This window comes from Branchiostoma belcheri, unplaced genomic scaffold (genome assembly GCF_001625305.1).
Source record: "Branchiostoma belcheri isolate BF01 breed outbred unplaced genomic scaffold, Haploidv18h27 scaffold17, whole genome shotgun sequence".
NCBI classification, from domain to species: domain Eukaryota; kingdom Metazoa; phylum Chordata; class Leptocardii; order Amphioxiformes; family Branchiostomatidae; genus Branchiostoma; species Branchiostoma belcheri.
This window is the reverse complement of record NW_017803157.1, coordinates 1,566,982-1,591,250: the sequence shown is the minus strand read 5'-3', so window position 1 is coordinate 1,591,250 and position 24,269 is coordinate 1,566,982. Positions and strand designations below refer to the sequence as shown.

The 24,269-nt window shown below is 39.6% G+C and overlaps 1 protein-coding gene across 1 annotated transcript in view; it reads left to right on the top strand.

The window, feature by feature from the left end:
* LOC109466768 (rap guanine nucleotide exchange factor 2-like) overlaps positions 1 to 24,269 on the top strand; it is a 94,775-nt gene that overhangs the window by 33,610 nt on the left and 36,896 nt on the right. Inside the window, 6 exon segments of the mRNA XM_019764590.1 lie at positions 796 to 879; positions 10,575 to 10,650; positions 21,328 to 21,471; positions 21,714 to 21,929; positions 23,172 to 23,244; positions 23,457 to 23,593. Of these exon segments, the coding sequence (XP_019620149.1) occupies positions 796 to 879; positions 10,575 to 10,650; positions 21,328 to 21,471; positions 21,714 to 21,929; positions 23,172 to 23,244; positions 23,457 to 23,593 (730 nt within the window).

Here is a 24,269-nt window from a genome sequence, read left to right as displayed (position 1 = left end):
TATTAATAAGGACCACGAGAAACGCTATTTTTTTCTTTCTCATCGAACAAGTTACCAGATAATAGGGTGTCTATCACCCGCTAGGCTGACTTGTTGAGCTGAGTTTTCTCCATGGAAGTGATAATTCACCTGACAATGGGTGTAGAATGGGGGAGGAGTTCGGGAAATTTGCAAAGAAGATTAACATGTCCTTGATAAGTACCTTATCTGTACCTTATCTGTGTTATTTTAATGCCGAAACTTGTGATTTTTCACATGGATACTATGAGAATTAGGGGTGGCCCAGAATTCCTTGTGGCCTTTGCAGGTGAAACTTGCATTTAGGGCTTCACTTATGCAGTAGTACACATGTGCTTGGGAACTCTCTTGTGCTTTTTGTTTTGCTTTCAGGTATTTTGGAAGAAAATGTACAGAGTTACATGTACCATGCCCAGATTTCTGTCACAAAGTTTCTGTGCAGTTAAAGTTTTGTTCTATAGCCTAGGGGAAGGTATTTTGGATGGGAAATGCTTTAATATCATATTATCTCTGTAACCTTGCATGTATGGGTTAGTTGAGAAAGTCTAACCGGTACATATACTCTGGCTCGATTTAGTAATGACTAAGGTAAATCTATCTTGGATAACTTTGCTTTGAGGATAGTGGTGTTGGAAAACCTGTCAAATGTGCAGTAGTTGCTTGTTTACCAATATCATTTTCATGGACGTTTTCTTTTGCTAGCATTGATACTTGTACAGTACATTGAAATTGTAAGTATAATGTTGATTTACTTTTCTTGTTTTCTGATTTTTGCAGCCCTGAGGACCTGAGTCTATGTTGGTACGTGCTGTTGTCTGGATCAGTCTTCATCGATGGGTCTATGTTCTTACCTAGAAGCAGGTATGTGTGTTAAAATTACTGTACCTCTGCTGAGGAGGTTGTGTTTCTACTATAGTTTTTTTTGAAGTAAAACTGAAAATGTCTGGAATGTTATGACCGTTAATAGTTGTTGTGTGTGCATCGCATTGTGTACATGTATATGTGTGTGTGTGTGGGTTTGTATGCGCGTGTGTGGCTGTGTGTGTGTGTGTGTGTGTTTGAGTGTGTGTGTGCATGACTATGTATGTGTATGGTAAGACTGTATCTGTGTGTGTGTGTATCTGTCTGTGTGTGTTTATGTATGTGTATGTTTGAGTGCGTTTGCGTTTGAGAATGTGCGTATGTGTGTTTGAGAGTGTGCGTATGTGTGTGCGAATGTGTGTGTGTGTGTTTATGTCTGTGAATTGCAGCCCTGTGTAACAGGTGGCTTGTATATGTGTAAGGATAGTAATTTAGGCTTGTTAAGTTCTCTGGAGGCAAGAATGCAAGGTCGAGGATTACCACATGTGACCTTGAGGACATTCCGGGAACTGTTTGTACCAGCCTCACACTTCCACTGACCCCTGCATGACCTCATTTCCTTGGAGACACCAGCTGATGGGGAGGTGAAAGGTCAAACAGGCCAACCCAAAAGGATCATGGGAGTGGGAGTCAGAAGATTTGTTGTGGGTAGCTTTTTTCTTTGTTTGTTTTCTTCCATTATGTCTTCCTGCCTTTTTTAGATTCTGGTTCTCAGAAGGTCTCTATATATTTTCACCTTCCACAATTACCAGAGTTTGCAGTCTAATTAGAACTTGAAGTTGAGCAGTAGTTTGAAGTGATGAACAATTCAGTTGAAACTCTGTTGAGTCATCGTTATGTAACATTATGTTTGAACCATCTGCCAAGGTAGAAATGTATCCCCATCTGTTGTGATTATTCCCTTGTTACAGGTAAAATGGTTGACTGTAGTGCATGCATGTAACATCTGGGGTTGTTTTCACTCGACTAGTTATAATATACAGTTCCAGAATAAATAGGGAGCTGAGCAGATGTGTGCATTGCCAGAAATAGCATCTTGACAGACTTTTAAATAGTGTATAACCTTATCCTCGGACCTGTTTCAGTACTAATTTGATAACCTTCAAATTGAATAGGAGACAGTGACAGAATGTGCTCTAACTTAGAGTCTGTTTAAGTCATCTATTTAAAATCGTAAGCTGTGACAAATTTACCAAGTGACCTTTTATCTCCCTAAAATAATTACCAGTAGTGCTAGAGCTGGTTGTCAATGAATGAAGTTAAACTGGTTCAGTCCACGTATTGAAGTACATACTAAGTACCTTTGTCACCTGTTGACCTTTGACCTAGTACACACACCTGTTTGGTGACCTGAATGATAATGACTTTGTGATTAACTTATTATTTTTTGTGTTCTGTAATTATGATTTTTAGTGCAGTGTTCTAGCCAGCATCCGTCTTTCTGTCATTTGACGGCATTTTACCTCTTAAGTTATGATGGACAACAATTTTGTGAAATCGATCATCTTTCATTCTTTGACAGACAAAAATTGGGGTATAACATAAAGATATAGAAAGAGATGTTATTAAACTTTTGCGCTCAAAATGCAGGAAATAGAGTTTCAGAGGGTCAAAATCTCAAAATTCCCCCTAACTAAGATTGGCGCCTTTGGTGGTCGGCATGATATTATATCCAACAAAATTGAGATGACAGGAAAAATTTTAAGCTGGCTAGATCTCTGATTTAGTGTGTACTTAATTGCATTTTATTTCATTATAAGTCTAGACCCCTGTTTAATGTCAGCTGTAATGGTTAAATCTTGTAGGGCACTTCACTGAAGAGTCTGTGGTTGCCAGTGTTGTTATAATATGATACATTTTCTAAACACGGAGATAAGATTGTAGCCACACATCTCCAGATGTTTGAAATGGCCTGAAGGTAAACAGGGAACACAGAGAAAGATAACATGGGTGTGTGTTATGGCTTTGTGACACATGTGTGGCATACTCTGTGGTTTATCAGGTATGCAGGAAATCATCCTGGAAATGTGATGATGGCCTATGGGGCCTTGCAGGAATGTACTCATCAGGCATTGCTGAGATTGCCGACGGCTGTGTCACATCCTGGCTGTCATGACTCGGATTTTTCTAAACGGTTTAAAATCGTTGGGAACTTAAGGCTGTTATGTTATCAAGGCCTTAATTTGTAACAGTAAGATACACAGACGAGTCTGTATATGTTGATGTTGATATTCAGGGTTCTCACCAGGATTTTTTTTCACAGCGTTCAGGTACAGAAGGGCAACTTTCATAACTTGCAAGTCGCGCATCGAGTCCCCGAAACATGACCACAGCAGGGGGTCTGGTATTCTTCCAGAAAAAAATTTTAAACTCATAAACCCCTGAGACAATATTTCTGGAATATTGAGGGTCAGATTTTGTGAAGTTAAGGTTTTCCCTTTGCTATAGCTTCGTTGTTAAGTTATATTTTCATTTTTTTGCAAGATTTATGAAGGTTCTCCCCCCCAAAAATCCCATAGGGGTCCAAATCACAGCTCAGGGGGTTCAAATCATAGCATAGGGGGCTCAAATAGCCTAGTGAGAACTATGATATTGCTTGATCAATCATGTACTGACTATGCTGTTTTCTAAAAGTGCATGTCTTCTGTCAAATTTTCAGAAATTACTACATTGTAATTAGATTCTCGTGGTTTATGATTCCACAAATATTATATACTGTGTATAGGTGAAGGTTAAACATCCAGGTAATAAGATACGCCAAAAAATAGTTACTCAAGCAACTGGATATGATTTTGGAAATGGTCAGATATTTCAGTTAGCATCCACTACCTTTCGTCATTGACACTAGAGACTTGCAGGAGAAAAGCAGGTTTATAAGCACGAACTATTGATTGATATTATGTACTGTGGAATCATTTCCTTATTGGACACGGCTCGTATTTCCCTCCGTGCTCAAGAGCTGAATTTCAATCGTGATTTTTAACAACCCAACGTGGACGTGGAAGGATGTGAGTAGTTATGCATACGACCTCTGCTGGTGAAGATGAGATATAAACTCTGTCATCTAAGTCTTCCGCTGACGCAGGTTGGGTCAAGTATGGGTAGTATTTATCGCGGCTGGATCTCGCTGAGGAAGGATGATGTTTAGTCTTTTGATCTTCCTGTATAGTGACGACAGAAGGCTTTCATCTTACTGAATATGGAGAGATTAGAAGAAGATATCTTTCTGGGGAAGGAGATATCTTTCCGTGGAAGGGTTATGTTTGTGTGTTTGTAGCTGTAGCTCACATTGGGTTTGACGAATATCTGAAATAGATAATTTCTGTAACAATTCATTTTCGTAGTATGAACAGGTTCTAAGCTTTGAGTTTATGCTATCGCATATGTTAACACATCAATTTTCTTTCCATCAAAGAATACAGATCGGGCAAAATTTTTGTCTGTCATGAATGACAGACTCTATTAAAACTAGAATTCCGAGATTTTATACCTCCATGAAATATGATCTTGATATGTAAATGTAAATTTCGTCTTTAATTGTTCAAATGACCTCTGCATTAACATGATATATGCATCGTGATGTATGTTAACTTTTGATTAATTTACAGATGTCCCAAGTATGACATTCTCATCATTCACCATTACAAAATCATAGAATTTTCACATCAATTATGCAAATTAGGTCATCATTTGCATAATTAGTATCTGTTGAAGTTCCGCCTGCCATAGGTTACATAGTATAATGTAAAACACTGTAATTATAGAATTTCCTCATTAATTATGCAAATAAAGTCCTCATTTGCATAATTTACATTTAATTATGTACATCTCTCTCTCAGCTACCTACACACCAAAAATAATGAAAATATGTTGTTCCTGTCTGGACTTATTGGCTTTTAAACATTTCACCAGAAAGTGCCCTGCAGTTCCAGAACAAGCCGCTAGGGGGCCCAAACTCATATGACTTCTTCCCAAGCACGAGAGCTACCTTCCATCAAAATTTCATGACCCTAGCATGTCCAGATCGTGAGATATCAAAACCGGAAGTTGCGCTGCAGTACCAAGGGAAGCCACTAGGGGGACCAAAATCTCATCATTTCCAGTTTTCGTCACACCCTACCAACACACCAAGTATGAAACCCATCCATCCAGGCGTTCTTGAGTTATCTTGTTGACCAACAGACAGACGGACGGACGGACGGACGGACGGACAGATAAACGCAACTGAAAATATAACCTCCATGACACATTTCATGGAGGTAATAATTCAAACGATGGAAAGACGACGCTTTCTATCTAGATGAAATGTGAAGGAAAGTTTTTGTGAACTCCAGTTAAATCTGCTTTGTTGTTACCAGTCAGCCTTCAAGCTACCTCTTCTGAAGTCTGATAAATGATTTATGTACAGTGGTATTGTACTTGAATTTTTACTGAGTATAATCCTGGTCAAGAATGGTAACACCACTTGACTTGTAGGCTGGGACCTACATATAAATTACTGTATATTATGAGTATTTTATACAATCATGTATATATATTCCAGTTCGTTTAGTAAGTCTACCCTAAAAGCATGGCAAAATTAGAGGCTCAAACACACCACAAAGACCCTTGTTTACTGTCAACACATGCAGCAAACTGCAAACTAAGCAGACTCTTTGGCCGTCAACAGAGGATCCGAGACTTGGATCTCTCCTGTATGTGATGAAATGTTGTGAAAGCAAGGTGATCTGTGATTGGTTCGATCAGTGATGGAGTCGCTTTCGACCCCCAAGAGGGATTCTTTCTCCCCTCTTGGGGTCATAGGTCAGATGAAGATGTCGGGCTATGATATGGCAGGTGCATTTGACCCCCTCTTGTGCAATAACTTGTATCCAAGGTGGTAGAGATAGGTGTAGACCTGTGTGTAATGGTACTAACTTGGTAAGTACATGTGCATCCAATTGTGCAATTTCAGGGCAGCAAAGCTGGATTTAGAAAGTCAATTTTCTGGTCATTCTCTTATTGCAGTGAGGAAATTGAATGAAATTCTTATATAGCATACTGATATACGTAAGGCAATAATACGATGTTGCTCATGGAAAATAAGGATACCTTTAACGGTTTGAACATTTTGGCAATTTTGTATACTTTGGGAAACAGCCACAAACTGTCTTCATGTGTGCGTGTAAGATGTTTCGTGTAAGCACATGAATATTTGGTAGATAGAACACATTTTTTCGTTCCAAGAAATGTTTCCCTGGTTTGCTGCCCTTGATATAATTAATTGCTTTTAATAGTGGTGATTCCTACAAATTCTGCCTATGCAAGACCATAAATACGCCCCACTGCCAAAGTGGAGGCTGCTAACCACACGTAAGTGGTCATAATATTACCCCGAGGCTAGGCCGTATTTTTCTGCGAGTCTTCCCATGTTTGATAACAGATGGTTTTTTTAGCACAACAGAACAGGAAGTGGTACACAGAGCCGTGACGCAGGTCCCTTTGAGGAATCAACCGAAATGCCCCCCTTTGTACGACGAGGTAAAAAGCAGCTTATCTCGACATTTGCGCACGATTAATGGGTTTTTGCCCTGTAAAACCTTTATGGCACCCTCTCGCTTTTTAAGTGAGCCCCGTAAATCCATGCCAACCTTGGGCGATGCCACCTTTTCGTGGGCTAGTTCGTAATTTTGACACTTTGTATTGCTTGCCAAATTGCACACAAAAGATTATATTCTTATCATCCAGATTTCGATTGGCTATTGTGTTGATATGCAGATAAGATATGTTTCACACAAATATGTTTTGAAGGTAGCCTGTATGCTGCTACAAAAGTTAGATCTCCCTGTAAAGTTGTCATGATGGTAGAGTCCATCTCTTTTGAGGGAGAAGAAGTAACACTCGCATACCCTAACCCCCCAACACCGCTCACCATAACAACACAAATCTGAAGTAAGATGGCTGACCTCAAGGGTTGGGAGTCTAAAGTTTGCCAAAAGACCTTGATTCCTGGGATTAAGTAGGTTTTGTTTCCATCTTGTTTCGTCAACTACTTTCTGACAACATGGTCTTGCGGAGGGAGAGTTGGGGGGTCTGAATCTCATACTAGTATCTAAACGTTTGTGAAAACTTTGTAAATGGTCAGTTCTGCATGTAATCTACAACATAATATATTTCCTGAACTTTCGGTTATGCCACTAACATGATTTAGATTCTATCCTCCATCAAGACCGCAGTCCTTCAAATGTACCATATTTGCTCCTACCTCTTATTATACTTAAGTATCATTTCACAGAATTCAAGGCTAAAAATACTGTGTGCATAAAAGCAGAAAAATTATTTCAAGCCCTATACAACGTACATGTACTTGTACCATGCTCTTTAGTACTGCTGGATTTACAAGCGTACATTTTTACTAGCAATCAAGTCTTCTGAAAGTGCATCCATGTAGAATATTCTTGGTACAGTGGTTCGCTCTTCGAGAGGCCATTTGTATCTTCTTAGGTACTCCCAAAGCCCCTTGTATTGTAAAAAAAAAGCAACCACCCTATGTGTAATGTGGTGTGTGTGTGTGCCCACTTTAAAAGCAGTGCTACAGGCCTAGGGCACTCAAATGCAGTCAAATGTGATCCTGCACTGCCATTAACCGACCAGTCTCGATGCTCACAAGGAGAGTAAAGCCCTGCATCAGTGCGATGGATGACTGTGAGAAGGTACATGTTCGGGCTGCCATACTTCTGAATGGAGCTTGCGGACGATTTCACAGGTAAGTCTGGGATGTTGAAAAAGGCAAAATGACATGGATGATTGGGGGATTCACATCGTAAGACTTTGAAACATGGTGGAAAATACTGTAAATTGCTTTATATTCTCACTAGCAAAATTCCTCGGTCTAATAAAATGGAAATGTTTGTGGAACCATATCGTGGAAGAAAGAAAGTTGGCAAATTATTTGTTCGTGGTGATGATAAATTTGCCATATAGAAGTGACTGCAAAAACCGCAAATATATGTAAGTACTGCGAATATAAAGTGATCTACTGTATTCTTGCATTTTCCCAACTGGATCGTCTACAGGTACAATCATTCAGGGAGCTCAAAGTGATGGATGCTTTCTAACACCAAAATGAAGTTGATGGATAACTTCATTGCTCCAAGTTATATATTTTTTTTACTCGTAGAAACGTTTTCCAGTTTCCCTACACAGATATCCTCCCACCCAGTGTCAGTAGGTTGTGTTCGGCATAACTTTATTTTACAATCTTCTATTCTAACAATTTGATACGCCAAAAACAGTTACTCAAGCAACTGGATATGATTTTGGAAACGGTCAGACGTTTCAAAGAGCATCCACTACCTTTTGTCAGTGACACTGAAAGGTGCAGGAGAAATGCAGGTAAACTGCAGTCTCTTAGTGTCACTGACGAAAGGTAGTGGATATTACCTGAAACGTTCGTTTCCAAAACCTTACCCAGTTGCTCGAGTAACAGTTTTTTGGCATATCTTATTACCTGGATGTCTAACCTTCACCGACGTTATAACAATTTGGTTTATAGGACATGGGCTATAAAGACACGGGTGAACATTATTTGCACTCAAGTCACAAGCTCATCAGTACTGAACTACCCAGCAACCTTGTAACATAAATAGATCATGACAGAATCAATCGATACATACAGTCTGTAGTCTTCTCCAAGTCTTCTTATCAAATCATAATTAGATTTTCTTCTCCCCTTTTTTCTCAGAAGAAAATGAAGCCGGGATTAACGACTGTTCTGTCGTAAACAATTGTGACATGTTGTCGATATACACTTGTGATAAAGTCAATAATAGTAAATATTAGGCATGCCCTGACAAAAGGATGTACAAAGTGTAGCTGCATGTCTATCGAGCAGTATTCAAGTAGTCAAGATATGTCATATGATGTGCCCACAAAGTGAAGTTTCTTAAGAAGTTGGGGCTATAATAGGATGCCTGGACCTGTTTCTTAGAAGCTTGTTAATTCTAGATCAACTCAGCAGGATTCGTTGACATTTCTAACATGATATTTTGAGAGAAAACATTCTCCTTAAGTTACCAATCCTTAGTAAGAGTATATAGTGTTGACATTTTTCTGTCAAACAGTCAAAAGGCATAAGAACTGTTTGCTTAGCAGGAAACAACGGAAACTATAGGATCTTGTGATGGCACTCATGAGTTATGCTTATGTTACAAATGGAGGTATTTCTTGAGAGATTTACTTCTAAGGATAAGATAAAGGTTAAAGTGATGTTCTGACATTTTGGGACTAAGTATGAGAGGGTTTGAAGTAAAAGTCAAGACCAGGTTAACGTCTGGTTTTGTCAGCCAGAGGATGAATACTTCTTAAAGGTGTTGTCACAATGTCTCATACAGGATTTGTTTGGTCTTAAAGAAAGCTGTTCATTCTTACATGTAATACTTAACTTAAGCTTTGCCTCTGGTGCTGGACCGAGTCTTATAATGCCAGTGTCACGATGTTCACTGTTCAGCTGAATTTCATGACTGCCAGAATGTTGTCAAATTTCAAAATCGACAGAGAGTTGAGCATATTTTTGGCCTCAAAATATAACCTGTTTAAAAGGCTGTGACCTTGATGTTGTAGAATCGTTCAATAATTGCTGTAGTGCTGCCGAAAATATTCTTAGAGTTAGCAGCTTGTCGGGCGAGCTATTTTCAAGTTGTGTGGCGCCTGCATAAGCACTGTCTTAGTCTGATCTCTTATCTTAACCCATTCTGCAGCATGAAGTCTCGACATTGAGGCAGAATTTCAATAAAACGATAGTAGGCTTTGTCTTCCTTAGCGGAAGAAAATTCTTCCTTTCTTTCAGAGCATTAACCAAGAATTCAATTTCAAGCTGCAGAGAATTTCTGTTAACAACGTGTGGATGAAAATAGCTTTGTCCCAACAAGGTTATCAGATCCAGAATGAAACATGGCTGCTTTATTTATGAATCGAACTGCAGCAATAGAAGGTTATGACAGATGAAGCCTCTCCACTCGGTGATAAAACATGCTTCTAACAGGGCAAGATGTATTCTGGTTTTATCAGTGTCTGTAAATATTGCCTGTTGAAGGTGGTTCTGCATTGTATATTGGCGATAACTAGAGGATTGAGTCACCATTAGTCATGAGTTGGTATACATGTATGGGAAATGATTCTATATGATTAAATGAATAGATGATTGTATGTATGTGTGCATGTACTGGAGTATGTATGTATGTATGTATGTATGTATGTATGTATGTATGTATGTATGTATGTATGTATGTATGTATGTATGTATGTATGTATGTATGTATGTATGTATGTATGTATGTATGTATGTATGTATGTATGTATGTATGTATGTATGTATGTATGTATGTATGTATGTATGTATGTATGTATGTATGTATGTATGTATGTATGTATGTATGTATGTAAGGATGGATGGATGTGGATGGACGGACGGATGGATCGATGTGGATGGACGGACGGATGGATGGACAGATGGATAGATCAATGAAGTTAAACTTATATATGATACCTGTTATTTTGGATGTCAAATTACAAATGTGTTTATTCTAATCTGCTACATTGTCTATTGTATTTTAATCACAGACAGTACAGATATTTTGTTTGGTACATGTACATTGTAAATTATACAGAATGGAACATTGGCTCATCATTGCTTTTTTTTCATGACTATTTTCCAGCTTTGGCAAACGTGCAGGAGGAAGCTGCAAGCGAGCCAGCGAGTGTCTAGTTTTGGAGCCCTCAGAAATGATAGTGGTGAGTTCCTCTACCCACCTGATTTCTTCTGAATGTAGTAGACTGATTCTGATTGGTCATAAAAATTAGCAGTCTAACCAATGGGAGAGTGGCTGAGTGGCAGACTGTTATCACGATATCTGCGCCCATCGCCACCGTAAACATATAATTCTGTGAACACCTACATTTTTCTCAGACCGTGAACTTTTGCTACCGCAAACATAACGTGATTTACAATATACATATATGCAGAGAGAGAAAGAGAGAGAGAGAAAGAGAGCGATAATAGTATATACATACGTGCCTTTACGTGTGTTACTCCTGGTATATGTTTGTATGCTACTCTCAAGATTAATGGTGTTGAATGGCTAGGCAATGGGACACGAGATCAAAACGTTGTGTCCTTGGGAAAGGCACTTCACACAACTTAACCTCACTCCACCCAGGTGTAAAATGGGTACCTTCATCTTCATCTTTGCCGGGGCTCTGAGATGTTATACAAGCCCCGGCTACACCCCCATATAGCCCCTGATGGGGCACTTAAGGGGGACCTGACTTAGTAGGGGAGTGGTGGAAGTAGAGGGATGGGCTCTGCCTTCTAATACTAGTAGTACCATGACACAGTGGATCAACAACCCACTGCCCCTACCATCTCAAAAGGCACATTTTGTTAGGATCCCCCTTGAGATTTGTGAGATCAGCTATCTTTCATGGCCACTTTTGCCTTTTATCTGGCTACTTGCTGCTCTCCACTAGTCTTTACCATGATCCCCTTACTTGGAAGGAAACCGTCTGTCATCGGATTGTTGAATCACAAGGAATGTCAGCCTAAGAAGCTCATTTATCAATTTTTGCCTGTTCTGTGGAACACTTACATACATGTATGTCATGATCCCAGCCATGTGCACTGTCTTTTACTTGGAGCTGTTTCAACCCCAAAGTTTTAACCTTCTACAGTAAAATGAGGTTAACAACTGTACATACCAGTAGATATCATACAAGGGACAGTCCCTAGTAATGTGTCACAAATATGCAAATCATGTCACAAGCATGCAAATGATATGCAGTAGGCATGCACCTGGGAATTTGGTACACGCTTGTTTCTTAAATCACAGGCAGGCAATTTCACTTCACTACAGCATCCTGGATTCATCCCTTTTTCAGATAATGTCTACTAGCATTTTATGACAGCACTGTAAGTCTGTATATATGTCTTTTCAAGATGATTACTTAATTAGTGATATTTTCCATCTTGGTAATGGTAAGTGCAAGGTTTTCACTCTGTTGAAAGTTGTCTGGCAAATGTGTCTCTAATGTATCCATAACAAATCAGCAAGTCTGCAGATCCTAGTCTCCAAGCAGATCCTAGGGTGGCAAAAAGAGTATCAAATTGGCCAGGCAAAGGGTCCAATACTCCACACCACACAAGGTGGGGGTAGTGACAAAAACAAAAAAAACAAAACAGGCCATATATAAAACCTAACGATCTTCCCCCATCAACCTCTGCTTGGAGAGTATGCAGATCCCACTTTGCTTGTAGTGATGCCATTTCGCTTTACCACCACCTTGACTGTGATTGCTTGTTACGCAGAGTCCTTTTTGTAGCCATGAACATAACCATTTAGCACAGAGGTGTAAAGGGGTGATCCAATCTCCCCAATCCTGTTTGCTATGTATGTAGGCACGACCTAATTGGGCAGTGACACCTCGGTATGACTCCAGTGTTTTCCTTAGTGTCCGTGGAATAAGGAGAATTTTGTAGGAGACATGCATGTTTTTGAATGTAAGGAGAACAGTATCCTGTATAGGTATGTTGGCCATAATTTTTCAAAAATTTTAAAGCGTGGGTTACACTATTTGATGGTAACTTCATGATACCTTGTTTCTTATATGCACTTAAGTTATAAACAATTTCATTGGCTTTTGCTGTATCCTCTCTAGGTATGTTGGCCATGATTTTTCAAAATTTTAAAGCGTGGGTTACACTATTTGATGGTAAATTCATGATACAATGTATTTATTACATGCACAAACAATTTAACTGGCTTTTGCTGCACAGCTCAGTTTATTCTTGGAAAGCTTTTCCCTTTCTCCCTTGTGACATCCAAGATGTATGCGTTGGATTACCATGCACAATTCAGGGATTTTATCTTTTCGTGGAGAGACATTCGCCTGTTGTAGAATCTACCATTGGGAGTTTATGAAGATAGCTTGAGAAATATAGAAGATGAACACCATTATGGACTGAGATTATGTTATAGTGAAGGAAATGTATTTTTAGTTGTGACTATTCATGCGAAGTTCCAGTGAGTTCAGCACATTATATTTAGGAATCTACAGTTTACATTGTATAACGTCCTTACTAACGTTGAGCATATGAAGGATGGCTGAATAATTACATTCCAGGGCGAACCATGGTAAGTTAGAAGTAGAAGTGATGATTTATACATGTATTATGTGATGGTGATGTAGATTTCATTACTAGTATGTATGTTTGTATATTTTTGTTTGTAAACTGGAGTGGTTGTGGTAACTTAACGACCAGTACTCTTAGCCAATCGGGCCGCGATTTGGGCGATGATATTTCTTCATTTATCCCGATAAAATCATCCATCAAGGAATTTGAATATTATTAATTTGCATCGCATCCAACTTTCATGAAAGAGGCCAACCCATTATACATGTATTAGTCGCAGTGTAGATGTCACTAGTGTTTATGTATGTTTTTGTTTGTAAACTGGAATGGTTGTGGTAAATTAACGACCAGTACAAATGTAGCCATGATCTTTTTTCAGTCATCTTGATGAAATCATCTATCAAGGAGTTTGAATATTAGGTAGCCAGCCTTTAGTTTGTCAAGTGGTGATTTCTATCTCAGTATCCGATCACCTTGGATTGACAGGAGCACTGTATGAATGAACGTAGGAGGAATACATTATACCAGCCCGAGATATGCATGTAGAGTGAGGCATACTGATTATATATGTGCAGGTTATTCCTGTACCTTTTGTGTGGGTGGTTCGCTCACTCCTGTACATTAAACGATCCCTAAACAGATAAATACCCAGCTAGCAGTAACCATGTAGATTGTATGGGCAGTCCTTTGAAGCAGTAATGGTAGGGCTTGAAATTCATTTTGGGGAATAGGTGCACTGCCTGGTGCACCCTACCTAAAAAATTTGATGCACGAAATTGATCTTGGGTGCACGATATAGAACAAAATAAGTAGAATGTCAGCAAAAACTAATTATGTTTCATTTCTAAAGAAAAGTACTAACAATAATTGTATTATTTTTTTGACTCATAGATATAGATTTAAATATGCAGTATACTTCTATGCATTTAACATCTCTACATAAATAAACCTACGAAAATATTTGGATGCAGTGGTGCACCCACAGAAAAAATTGGGTGCACAGATCCAAATTTAGGTGCACATGCACCCAGTATTTCGAGCCCTGAAATGTATAATATACAGGATATTCTTGGCATCTAATCATGTCAGAGAAATAATAGAATCTTTGTTGTAGTACTTGTTTAAAGGATTTTGAAGTTAGCTCCCATTTCAGATTCAAACTCAGAAGAGGAGCAATAAGATCTGTAATTTAAGCTTTTGGTTTATTTGGTGCAGCCCAAAAATTTTTTGTGCACCTAATTTTTTAGGTTGGGTGCAACAGTGCACCTACATGAATTCCCCAAAATGAATTTGGATCCCTGGGTAATGGTATCATCTGGAGAGGACGTCACACCCAGGCCTACGTGGGTACGGTGGTAAATAGGCAGATTAGAACTCGCCGGCTACTGCATGCGCTCGGTCTGAGGCAGGCCGGACGATTTATTCGCCGGAGAATCGTTTCTTGATGGCAATCAGCTGAGTCACCTGCCTCTGCTCTTGGGGAGTAAGTACGGCCGTCAATTCTGTATGCAAAACTGTGGTACCGGTACTCATGCAAGATACATGTATTTCTCCTCCATCCATGGCTTTTTTTGTACCATATAGATGTACATGTAGTATAATATAGTAAAGATATGGAATGGAATATTATTTGGTACTAGTAATAGGAGTAAGTACGGTCGTAAATTCTGTATGCAAAACTGTAGTACTCGGTACTCATGCAAGATACCTGTATTTCTCCTCCATCCATGGCTTTTTTTTGTATCATATACATCAATGGAATATCATTTAGTAGTACTAGTAATAGGAGTAAGTATGGTCGCCAATTTTGTATGCAAAACTATGGTACTGATCTTTCATGCAAGATATTTCTCCATCCATGGCTTTTATTTTTACCATATAGTAAAGATATGGAATGGAACTTGCTATTTAGTATTAGGTAACAGGTACTGTTACAAGATGAAAGGCTTCAAGGAGAAACTGTGCACCAAACAACCAGCAACATCGGTTATGCAGACGACATCGGACTGTCCAGAACGTTCACATGTGACACTGTTGAAAGCGACACAACTATGCAAGAGGAAGCTACGCAACTTGACACCTGGGCGAACAAGAACAATATGATTATGAACGGGGATAAGTCCTATGAGTTGAGACTGTGCTTTTCAAAACATCCACCTGTTCCACCTCCCCTCACACTTGGAGGCAAAGAAGTCCCGGTTGTTGAATGTGCCACGTATCTGGGCTTCAAACTTCACCGCAGCCTTGGGTGGGACAGCCAAATCTTACACATGGCAAAGAAAGGCTCAACTCGTCTTCACTTTCTCCGCATGCTCAAGAAGGGCGGGATGCCACCAGAGGACCTGGAAACTGTGTATACGACTCTGATACGACCTGTGTTAGAGTATGCAAATGTCGTGTACGTGGGCTGTAACACAAAACAGAACAACACTCTTGAGGCTGTACAGAGAAGGGCGGCGAGAATCATTTACGGCAACAGCACTCAAACAACCCCCTTCTCCACCCTCCAGGACAGACGGGAAACTGCAGCAAAAACTCTGCTCAAGCAAATGCGGCATGTCAGCCACCCTTTGCATTCTTTGATGCCCTGCGACAGACACCAGAGCACACGGCGGTCCCTGAGAAATGGAAACCACATCTCCATACCAAAGTTCAGAACTGAAAGACTGAGGAAATCTTTTCTGTGTCAGGCAATAAGCCTCAGCAATCAAGATGTGTAAATAGTCCGCCTCTGTTTTAATGGACCTGACCTACAAAATTTTAAATCTATTTAATTTTAATCGTCAATGTTGTGCTTTTTAATGTGTATCTCTTTCAAGCTATTTTAACATGTAATCACTTGTGCAATTCAGCCAAGCAATGAATATTGGCTGCCAATCAATGTGAATAAAACAGTTTCAGTTTCAGTTCATACAGTAGGTTCAAAAGGAAAGGGTGCTTAGAAGCCTTTTAAGACATGTTGTCCCCATTAATTCTGTTTTGTATGTTTTCAATTGAAGCAAAAGAAGAACCGGTAAGATTAGGCATTTTGCCCTTGTGCTATTGTACTGTGGAACTCATTAATTGTGATGAAGGTAGGAAACAGGCTCTTGGATTCTTTATCTGATACATTTTGTTTCTATAAACGATGCTTAGATGGGGGGCATCAGTTTGATATCAGTCCTTCAGTTAATCACTATCAGCATGTTGACGTTTTAAGCAGAAAGACAGGGTTCTAGCCAATACTAGATTCAATCCATTCCAGGGCTTGAGTTGAAATGCCACCTGCATATGCAGGTTAATGCAGGTGAAATTGGAGCTGTGCTGATGTCTACCTGTACCTAACCTGCAAGTCTGTTTCTTTTTGAAATACCTCCCCACAGTGGCAAGGTAGCAGTATGGGGAGTTGATCCATTTACTGGGTTTATATATACTGGTACATGTGTGAATTTTTATTTCCTGAATTGAATGTTACGAGTTTACCACCTATGAAGCATATTGTGTAAAGTTAGCTCATGAAATGCAGTTACGTATGGAATCCAGTTTTGCATGCATGGCTGTTCAAATTTGTCAGGTAATTTGTCGTATGAAATCAGCGTCCCTAGATAGATACAGGATATGCAAGAATGATCACAATGCACAAGCATGGAGGTAGTCGCGACGTGTGACTACGCACACTATATATCAGGTATGGATACGTTTATTACCAATTCAGGACTACGTTTCTACCTCCTTTTTCACCTGTTATACCTTCCTGGCCTTTAATTTGTCAGCGCGTGTGGGAGTGACAGTAATAGCTACCGTGTCCTGCATGGTGTGACGTAGATTACCCGCAGCAAATCATTCTGATGGGAAAATTTCGGATGAATTTATTGAAGCCGGGACAAGCCGACACTTTATCTGACACTGTTGCTTCATCATAATTGTTGCTAACAATCAAGGCTCGAAATATCTGCAAGAGTGAAAGTTCACACTAGTAGGGGCATTGTCATTAGATAGCTTTAAACAATGTCTAGAGTTGGATGTTCAAGGGTTAGGTGTAACAAGTCGTTGGTGTAATGTAGCCTGAGCTGCAGCCGTGCAGTGTGTCTGCGAAGCTGGTGAGTTACACCGAAGGGCGATTATACTGATGTCAGGGACTCAATGCTCATCTTGTGCCGCATAAAGTTGTCCTTCTGTACCTGACCCCAAGCTGTGAGAAAAATTGTGGTGAGAACCCTGGGTTGGTATGCTGACCCACACATCACCAGAAGAGGTGGATCTTTGGGTCGCAATTTCATTTTGTCCTGCTGTGATTGATGTCCTGATGTAGAGGGCCAAGCCGGGTCAGGGTGTAGGGCAAGTGGGCATGACCACATAACAGGCACTACAACCATCCAGCTCATATTACTTTCTGTGCCATGGATGCATAGTAAACTACTCAACATTCAGGGTTATTCAGGAGTTACAGTTTTGCAAAATCGTAATGATATCATTAAAGCTGATATAAAAGAAATCATGTTGCCATAGAATTGATACGTTAAACTGGACAGTGAGTGTGTGAGTAAGTGGGTGATATAGTGGTGCATACAATGACTATGATGAACTTATGAAGGGTTCTTGTTGTAGTTTAGGTTTTCATCTCCCTTATTTTAGAGTCAGGGCTACCTTACTGCAAACTACTAGCCCTAGTAACAAAAGCAAAGGCACAAATAATTTTGTGACAGGACATGAACATCGTAGTATTACTGTAAGTACTCTTAACGGAAGTACATTTATTACATAATTATACAAGGTGTTAATAGGTGTTACAGTAATTACTTATAAGACTTGTTAAGATAACAGTGATGGTCTGTTAGGGGTTTACTGGATGAACTTTCAGATTAAAATTCCAGCAGTGTGCTGAGAGAGCCTGGTCAACCATCCCGAGATATTAGAAAAAGAAAGGACTTTCCCGATCGATGGCAGACCGAGTGTGATGCCCCGTCCAAAAAGGTTATATAAGCCCCAGTTTGAATGTGAAGTGTCTTCCTATTGACTTTCTGTCATTGCAGCAGGAATGGATTGTTTGGAAGTCACCTTGGCTGGATGAGAGGGATCAGGCCAGTCTTCTAGATCAGATACTTGCTGAAAGGATTGTCAGTCGCTCAATCATGTGTGTAGGGCAGCCTCTCTGCTTCACGGACGGGATATTTATAAACGTTGGAGGCTACATTTGTGAAATATTCACCAGAAATAAACTATAGGGTCACTCAGTACAGAATGGAATAGTGAGATGACTGTACAATGTATATGATCATACCTAGTCAGAATTTCTGTACGATCCACTATAAGATATGTTGAAAAACACATTCAAAGCGAAGGCCAACCAGAATCTTGTGTGTAGTCGAAAGATCCATTGTTTTCTGTGCATGGAAAAAGAATTTCTTCAAGTTGTTACCAACATACCAACAATATGTCTGCAGAATCAGACATACAATCATTTTTTCCTGGAAAAATTTTGGCCTCAGTGAGCATTGGAAGGCTACAGAAGGATAATGTACTGTAAACCATTTGCCTTTAGAGTTTTCAATACTCTTTGTAGGTGTACATGTGTGCCTATAGATGTAAATTATGTATTTTGTTGCTACCTTGTCTTGTTGTAGATTCCCTTTGGCTCCTAATTGTATCCAATCGAAGTTTGCCCTGACATATACAGTACAGAGATTCATATCAACACTATCTACTAGTGATGCATACCGGTTCACTGGACTTGGATCCGGACTTGTAAGAATGTTTAGGTTCAAGTCCAAAAAAACCTAAAAGTCAAGAACCGAGTCCGGACTTATTACCATAAAAGACCATTTTACATACCCCTTTTCTTCCCAAACCACCTAAAACCTTCTGTAAATTGTAAAATCTTTGTTGCAAAACGAAGAAAACATTGCCATCAGGCATCGTCAAGTGTCGGCCTCCATGTTATGTGGCCAAAATTATACCCAGACAACATTGCAAGGTTGCCAACATGCAATTTTGTGTATGTCATGGGTTTAGGTCCGGACCTGAACCTAAACCTCTGGACTTGAATCCGGACCTGAACCTAAAATTGGGTTTAGGAATGCATCACTACTTTCTACTGTAATTTATACATTACACAATTTACAGGCATTTCCCCTGCCACTGGTATACATGTACATGTAATATGTACAAATGCAGCCGTCTGAATTCACTCTGCAATTTACCCTCACTTTGCAGCTAGCAAATTGATCAGGCCATGCTGCAGGGATTACATTTTACCACAAAATTGTCATCACTACAAATTACTCTAACCAACAGTCTGCAAATTGTACACACAATTTGGACAGATTGAATTTGTTTCAGTTAGTAATAGAGCTTCTGTGGCAGGCAGAGAGTCAAAGAGAGCACATGTATGAATGGATGGCAAACTTGACATGTTGTAATTTTTTTTCTTACAAAGGTGCACAATTCATGTAGAATTGCCTAATGTGAATTAAATCAAGCAACTGTTACTGGGTAAATTCTGGGAAGAGGCAGATGTTTCAGATAGCATTGGCTTTCATCAGTGACTGAAAATTATGCTTCCTGAAACATCTGGGTGTTCCAAGAATCTACCCAGTTGCTTGATTAACATAAATGTTCTACCTAGATGTCTAACCTTCAATGATGTTAGCACTTTACGTAACTTTCTGCTGACCCAAATCGTGTCCATAAGGCCAGCAGAGAACGCTATGTAAATGAAAGGCTTACTAGAGCTTCATACATGCCAGGTTTTGTTACCTTCGCCAAGAAGGTTATGTTTTCAGGGGCGTTCGTGTATGTGTGTGTGTGTGTGTGTGTCTGTCTGTAAACACGATAACTTGAGAAGGCCTTGATGGATTGTCTTGATACTTGGTAGGTGGGTAGGTCTTGATGAGACCTCAAAATGATTAGATTTTGGACCCCCTAGAGGCTTGTTATGGTACTGCAGCTGAACTTCCGGTTTTGATATCTCATGATCTAGACATGCTATGGTGATGAAATTTAGATGGTAGGTAGCTCTTGTGCTCGGGAAGAAGTGGCGTGAGTTTAGGCCCCCTAGCGGCTTGCTCTGGAACTGCAGGGATATATTCTTGAAAATATTCAAAAGGGGATAACTCAAGAACCGGTTGACGGATCGTCTTGATTTTTGGTATGTAGGTAGCTTACGTGATGCTTAATATAATTATGTGACAATTATGCAAATATGGATGTAATTTGCATAATTTATGGGGAAATTTTATAAATCAGCTGCATTCCATGATAGGACAATTGAAGCTTGTGACATTGGTAATTGACAACGAGAGAAACACAGGAAGATATTGATTATGTTAATAATGACTTAATTTGCATAATTAATGAGAAAATTTTATAATTATTTAATGATAACTGCCTGGAATTTCATACTTGTGCTATTTTAAAGTTAAATTGAGGTGAACATCATTAAACATAATTTATTCAAATCAGGACCTCATTTGCATAGTTAATAAGGAAATGCTAGAATGCATTGTTTGTTAATATAAGACTGTCTTTTGGTTGAGATTATGATAAAATGATATAATTTATGAAAATAAGGTTCCTATTTCTTAAATCAGGGGGGAATAATCTAATCTATAATTTGTCAGTCATAAAGATTAACATCATTTGGCGAAGGTATGAGATCGGGGAACTCTAGTTACATATATGTATATACTGAGTGGGTGGATGGTTACACACAGTCTGGCTGAGTGTGTGCGTGCGTAGGTGAGTAAATGTGTATGTATGATGCTGTGTTTTCCTTTTGAAATCTAAGGGCTTCAAGAAGGTTTTGCTACTTTTGTATATTATGTAAGTGGCCTTGCCCTTCTCTACAACACATACATCCTTAAAGCTTAGACATTGAGGTAATGAGATACGTAAGAAAACAGTGACTCAAGCAACTAGATAGACTTTGAAAACGGTCACTGATGTTTCAAGTAGCTTTTACTACTCACAGGTATCATTAGTGACTCTTTCACTCTCTTTCTCTCTCACTCACTCTTTCTCACTCTCTCATTCTCTCTCACTCTCTCTCTATGTGTGAAATGTATTGATTAACACTGGTTCGAAATAGTATAATTCAATAGTTCTGTGAAGTATAATTTTGGAACATTAAAGCTTATAATTACATAATGTGAATTCCCTTGTCATCCCTACAGATTGACTATCCTGATGTCCAGTTAATGCGGCCAGGGCTCCGAACAGTTCAACACTAACAATACTACATTCTAGCACTATATATTGAAATTCTATCTATTATAATGTGAATTGTCTTGTTGTACTCCCTGCAGATTGACTATCCTGATGTCCAGTTAATGCGGCCAGGGCTCCGGACGTCATACGCGACCATGAATCTAGAGAAACTTCTCACCACAGAACAGGAGGAGAAAAAGGCGCGAGCTCGAGGCTCCCATTCTTCACAGGAGGAAAATGAGGTAAGGACAGCATCCTAGATGGAACGAGACTTAGTATTGAGTGTATATGTGTTCATTACACGAACAAGGTTGAAAGAGTCAGTCAATTCATTCCAGTGTTGGAAGGAAAGTTTAGTCTTTACTTCATACTAACCCCATTTGTGTGGCAGCTGTTGGAACCAGTTTTAACTTTAAACATGTGCTGGTACATTGTAGCTACCAACACAGATGAACTTCCATCTCTAACCCTGTTTGTTTCTCAGCTGCCAGCAGAGCTGCAGCAGGTGCAGAACCTGCTGGTGCAGACGGAGCTGAAGCTGCACCGCGGGGGGTCTATCTGCTCGCGCAGCAGCGACTCCGGCAGCAGCTTCTCCGACAACCTGACGCGGTCGGAGAGCGTGGAGCTGGACCTGAGCGGCCTGCAGGAGAGTGTGGTGGACTCGGATGATGAAGAGGACGGCATGAGCCAGTCTTCTGAGGTGAATCTCAGGGCTCCAAATACTGGGTGCATGTGTACCTTACTCCACAGCATGTAATTTTTATGGATGATATCAACACGCGCATTAATTTTCGCCTGATTTTGGGAAAAAAAAATTTGTAACCCTCTGAGTCTGACAGTGATCAACATGCCAAAAATGGTGCCATGCCGGAACGTGGATGGCAAATAAATATGAAGTTAGAGAAGAGACAAGACAAGGCTCTGATTTAGCATTTTGTCTTTGATGCAGTGATGTATTTCATTCGTTTTATATGTGATGGTGGCTCAGTGTACATGATATCAAACTTTTCCCAGATCCCCCCTAGAATTGTCATCACTCAACATGATGTCACGTCAATCAAAATTGGGATGATGGAAAAAAATTTCTGTCGGGCTAAAACACTGCTAGATGAGACGTTCTGCCAAAGTGCTATGCACAGTACATTACAGGTTTATCACAGGTGCAGTACGTTCTGCCGACGTGCTAGCCCTGTGAGGCTTCATGCTGAACCCCAAGGCTGGGTGCACTTGCCTGAGGCGCTGGTAAAATGTGGCTCTGAAAGATTCCATTAAGATAGGACAAGGATGGTTCAATGGGGTGAAGAACGCATGGCTGCACACGGGTGGCTTTTCATAGGTCTGAGCATTTTGTAAAGCAATTCTTGCTCCGAAACTGTGATTAAAAATGAAGGAATTCAATTTAGTTCACTGGAGATTTATGAGCGTTGCCCCAAAGTGATATGAAGCAGGCTAAAATGACTCTGACTTGATACATTACACACTTCATTATGGCGTACATAAAATGTAAATACAGCTCAGGTTTGCTGTTAAACTTACTCGTACTTGGAACATCTTGTACTGATTTAGCTTTAACTTTTGCACAGAAATTTTGTAACTTGTTTGATAAAATATTAATTTCATAGAGGAGGAGGAGTAATAAGTAGCAAGTTTCATTTCCTATTCCAAACCAAAACAGTTATTATAGTCATACATTGTACATGTATTCTCCAGTGATTTTAAAAGCTCATTCCTTTCCCATACTAGCTACCCACTCTTGTATTTAGTTAGGTTAGCCTTATGAAAGTGTAGTTATGTACTAGCACTAGTACAGATGTAGATGCCATACTTTCTATCTACAAATAATGTACCCTGTACCATTGTTGTGCTATAAAGTCATTGTATTATTTCTATACCATAGAGCTGTGTCCCTAACATTAATAATGTACCTGTAACTTTTTTCCAGTGTCTTCTTGTTCGAGATGTTGTACGGGACTGTTTAGAAAAGGACCCCTCAGAAAGAACAGATGACGACATTGGTAAGTGGAGATTATTAGTGAAGTGACAGTTAGTATCCTGAGGATTACATGGTTGTCAAGTATAATGTCATTGCTAAGCTAAAAATGTGCCTAATCTAAAGCACTTGTTGTAGGTGTGTGTGATCCAGTCATATAGTATTGCTTCTGTTTTTTAGAATGCAAAATTTGTCCTTAGAACTAAAGATTAAAATCGGGTGATCATGATTTTCCAGAATCCCTGCTGGAGTTCATGCAGCATCTGCCAGCGTTTGCCAACATGACGTTAGCAGTGCGCCGTGCCCTGTGTGCATGTATGGTGCTGGCTGTAGTAGAGAAGGCAGGGACTGTGGTGCTAAATGACGGGGAAGAGGTGAGAAATGTTAACTTATAGTTCCTAAAGTACCAAGGGTATACTTTTCAAGACATCTGGTCAGTCTTTTAATGTACATGTAGTATTCAAAGGTCACACCAATTTGATATGTTGGTTCACGTATTTGCCTGCTTCACTTTTTTTCTGATTTGCAACAAAAAAAAACAACATTTCAGCCTCTGAATCAACTCCAAAATGCTCATAGTTTGGCCCCAACAGTTGAAGGAAATACCATCTTTTCAGAGTTGTTACTGTACAGTTTTTCCATCTATCAATGCAGTGGTTTCACTAAAAGCTTGAAATTCATTGTTTAAATTACAAACCAGATATGTTGACTCCATGGCTCCTATCATAGCATTTGGGGTTATTATAGGATGCCTAGGTCTGTTTTTTTTTTGTCCTGTTGCTTCACATTTTTTCTGGAAAGATCCAAGAACCAACAAATCAAATTACGTCTTACCGGTAGTAAGAATCAGTCTAAGATTTCCCCAGTTTGAAAAGTGGTGACAAACCTATATAAAAAGACACACCTAGTCTAGACACTCAATCTTTCCCTGCTGCGTTCACACCAAGTTTATACATGTATGAGTCAGAATTGCGTTGGCAGCGGGGAGAAACTGTTAGTAGAACCACATCCTAAACGTTGGTCATGGTTTCCTGCTGTTTCTAATGTTAG